The following is a 3,819-nucleotide window of genomic DNA, read 5'->3' as shown; positions in this document are numbered from 1 at the left end:
ACCTCGTGCAAACCATACTTAAAATTTATTTTATTTTGGAATTGGAAAGATTACACTGTATAGCTGTTATAAAAATAATAGCCAAAAAATATATAAAATTTGTATATATATACATTTTATATGTTATATATAAAAATTATACAAATTTTATGTACTTTTTTGACTAAGAAATATAAATAATTTCTGGCACGGGCTAAAAATTATACTCCATACCTTGGACATATTAGTCTTAGCCCAAGAGGTAATTAAAAACCCCGCCTCCCACAAAACCCTAAGCGGAACTTCACCGGTAATAGCAGAGTAAGGAGGAGACATTCTAGTTTTTGATGTATGTTAATCTAATTTTAGTTCAGTTATCTCTGCATTACCCTTCTTGTTTGATATTGATTCATGTCAAAATGAGGATCGCTTTATTCCTTTCCTGTCAAATATATTCGTCATTTTGCTTGAATGTTATAATAGTAGTATGTTAAATATCATATGTTTTTTTTTACAGTTTGAAAAAAGTTCAATTGAATAACGGACCTTATTGTTTTGAAAATCTCCTATGGTATGAATTTCCTGGGAGAAAATGATATATGATTTCGTTAAAAAATGGTGCAGTAGATGGAATTCTTAGTGTTTGAAATGTAATTGTTGGAATTCTGGTAATGCTGGTTTGATCATGCAAATACAGGATATGCTTATATTGGTGTTTTTGGAAAATGATTGTGGTTTGTTATGTTGTGGATATGTAGGTGCCTATACTTACGTATCAGAGCTATGGAGGAAGAAACAGTCAGATGTGATGAGGTTTTTGCAGAGGGTGAGGTGCTGGGAGTACCGCCAGCTCCCATCCATAGTGCGTGTCACTAGACCTACTCGTCCTGACAAGGCACGCCGCCTCGGCTACAAAGCCAAGCAGGTATTTTTTCTTTTCATTATGATATTCGACGATGTTGAGTTGAGCTTAAATGGAGCGACATATTTAGTGAGGATTCATATAGTCAATCTCAAGTTGCTTGTAATTGAGGCATAGAAGTTGTATGACACTTGACAATGTTACTCCTTTATTGGTAATTGATATTTTTGACAATGTTACTTGCTGAGAGGTTTCAGTCATGTGCATATTGCAAATGTTTATAGATATAAATAGGGTGTACTAAGTTTTCTGAATCCACAATTGTTGAATAGTTTGTTCTTGGATGCACTAAGGTGAAAATGAACATGGTCTGGTAAAACTTGAGTTTGAGTGTTCAAGTGAGATTTTATTATTGGTTTAATTCTGTTGCCTTTTGATGTTATGTATTGAATTGATCCCATGCTATTAGAATAAAAAATATTTGATTCAATGTTTGATCAAGTAAATAGGCTACTTTCTCAGTTTAGCCATAATCGTCGTCTCTTCTTATTGCCTCTGTAAATAATTGTGTGGTGCAGCATCTATAATTTCTGATAACAGGTTGCTGCTATGAGAGTTTAATGATCCTCTGTCCATTCATTGTTATCTGAAATTTCTGGATGCATGGGATTGAAACAAGTTGCAAATATTTTTTTCTTGTAGTGCATGCAATTGTTGTATGACTTCTCAAACTTAGAACTAAGTAACAGTATTTTGTCAGTTCTCCATTTCCATAGTAGAAAGGGTGCCTTTGTTGTCTACTTTTGGATTTCTATCCGTGTGACTGTGTTCAACAATATTTGCAGGGCTACGTGGTTTACCGTGTGCGTGTGAAGCGTGGTGGAAGGAAGAGGCCTGTACCCAAAGGTATTGTGTATGGTAAGCCTACCAACCAGGGAGTCACCCAGTTGAAGTTTCAGCGCAGTAAGCGCTCTGTTGCTGAGGAGCGTGCTGGTAGGAAATTGGGTGGTCTTAAAGTCCTTAATTCTTACTGGATCAACGAGGTATTTGTCTGTTGACTCTCTTTTAGCAAAATTCGAATTTCTTCGAATTCCTCGAAGCAACTTATTACGTTATTGATTGCAGGATTCTACTTATAAGTACTATGAAGTGATCCTGATTGATGCAGCCCATGCTGCTGTGAGGAATGACCCAAGAATCAACTGGATCTGCAACCCGGTGCACAAGCACAGAGAGCTTCGTGGACTGACTTCAGCTGGCAAGAAAAACAGGGGTCTCCAAGGAAAAGGACACTTGCACCACAAGCAACGTCCCTCAAGAAGGGCAACTTGGAAGAGGAACCAGACACTGTCTCTACGCCGCTACCGTTGATCTGTTTAGATTTTCTCGAAAGAGTTTCTTGTTATATTTTCACAGTTGTAGACCTTTCATCCCTCTTTGGAAATCAACTTCTGCAGAAACTTTTAGAACAGCTCAATTTGAGCGCTGGATAATATGTTATACCAGTATATTTTTCAGGTCATTTTAGATGCTATTACTTGTCGTTCATTTCTTTTATACGTCTGCCTTACACCTGTGTTATCCAGGGTCAGCCGCGAGGTTTGGCCACTTTTTTTGTAACTTGATTGAGAGAGGGTTATTAGTTAGGGAAAAAGGTCAAATATACCCCACTATTTTGGTAATATTGTTCACATCTACCATCCATTATACTATCGGGACATATTTATCCTTAGCGTTAGTCAAACTTTTTAAAAATGCCCTCCACCTAATGGAAAGTCACCAAATTAAAAAAATACCTCCATTAATAACCCGTTAAATTGCTTTAATTTACTGCACTTCTTCCTCGCATATTAGTTATCTCCTTCGTAGTCACTTGTTGAACTCAAGAAGTGAAAAGACATAAAAATACTGGTAACCGTATATTCATTTATACATTGAGTCTCAATTCTTTTAATATCCTTATTATATGTTTATTATATTCTACCTTTGTCAATTTTCTTTTTTTCTTCTAGCTGCTCGCTTTGTTTTTTTCCACCATGTCGAGCTGTACCGAGTATTCATCATGATTTTCTTTCCACCATGACTTAACTGTTTATAGCATCTTATTAGGTTGCCAGTTCTAAAGTCTTTAAGGGAAGTATTTCTTCCTCCAACAGTGAGCCTTTGTTGATGAGTATTCATGCACCATGATTTTCTTATTCTGCTTTAAGCATTTGGGCAACAAGTAATTATCGCCAAATCACGCCTTAAGAACCAAAGTTAGATTCCAAGATATAGGATGGGATACTCATATTCTTAGTAACAACTGAACTTATAATGAACAAAAATTAGAAAATAATTAGAGGAGATTCAATTTAATATCAAGCTACAGTCCAATAAATTCATCAAGAATGAAAGAAAGTACACCAACAAGTTGAAAAGTAACTTAACAACCTAAGTACACTACCTTCATGTATTAACCAAATGAAGTATTATTAAAGTATATATCAGTTGTTACCAACTTACAAACCAATTGTCAAGTGTGTATTACATTAGACAAAGGGATGCCATATTATAACCACACACAATAAAATAACCGAAAGTGATAACATAATATCCTAATGCCACCATAAACAACTAATAACTAAAATAGAAGTTCGTACTAATCATACTTCTACCACCATTCCCGGTCCTCTCTAAATGAATAAAATGTGTTAAGACGTCTCAGAAATCTAGATTCCGTATTTTTAAATGATGGGTTTAACGGGTTTGGGTTAATGATTTTGTTAAAATTATTATTTTATTAATCTGATGGCTTTCCATAGGGTGGAGGGTATTTTTAAAAAGTTTGGCTAACGGTAAGGGTAAATATGGCCCGATAGTATAACGAAGGGTAGATATGAACAATACACTAAAGTAGATAGGTATATTTGGCCCTTTTCCCTATTAGTTATTACCCTGCTTGTGACTTTGTTGCTGTCAAAATCGAAGTAGCAGCA

At 35.4% G+C, this 3,819-nt stretch overlaps 1 protein-coding gene across 1 annotated transcript; it reads left to right on the top strand.

The window, feature by feature from the left end:
• Positions 1–279: 279 nt before the first annotated feature.
• LOC107763095 (large ribosomal subunit protein eL15-like) lies at positions 280–2,502 on the top strand. Its single transcript, XM_075244834.1, has 3 exons — positions 280–904; positions 1,687–1,884; positions 1,967–2,502. Exons 1-3 carry the CDS (start codon positions 665–667, stop codon positions 2,210–2,212), a joined length of 684 nt encoding a protein of 227 aa, XP_075100935.1. The 5' UTR covers positions 280–664; the 3' UTR covers positions 2,213–2,502.
• Positions 2,503–3,819: the final 1,317 nt, after the last annotated feature.

Source organism: Nicotiana tabacum, chromosome 22 (genome assembly GCF_000715075.1).
Source record: "Nicotiana tabacum cultivar K326 chromosome 22, ASM71507v2, whole genome shotgun sequence".
Taxonomy (NCBI): domain Eukaryota; kingdom Viridiplantae; phylum Streptophyta; class Magnoliopsida; order Solanales; family Solanaceae; genus Nicotiana; species Nicotiana tabacum.
The sequence above is the reverse complement of the archived record's forward strand: the minus strand, read 5'-3'. Positions and strand labels throughout refer to the sequence as shown.

Bases quoted from the DNA above. Each gene is read 5' to 3' on its own strand.
- LOC107763095 (XM_075244834.1), top strand. From the start codon at position 665: ATGCAAATACAGGATATGCTTATATTGGTGTTTTTGGAAAATGATTGT. The intron at 905-1,686 runs GTATTTTTTCTT...CAATATTTGCAG, and splicing joins TCGGCTACAAAGCCAAGCAG to GGCTACGTGGTTTACCGTGT. The intron at 1,885-1,966 runs GTATTTGTCTGT...TATTGATTGCAG, and splicing joins ATTCTTACTGGATCAACGAG to GATTCTACTTATAAGTACTA.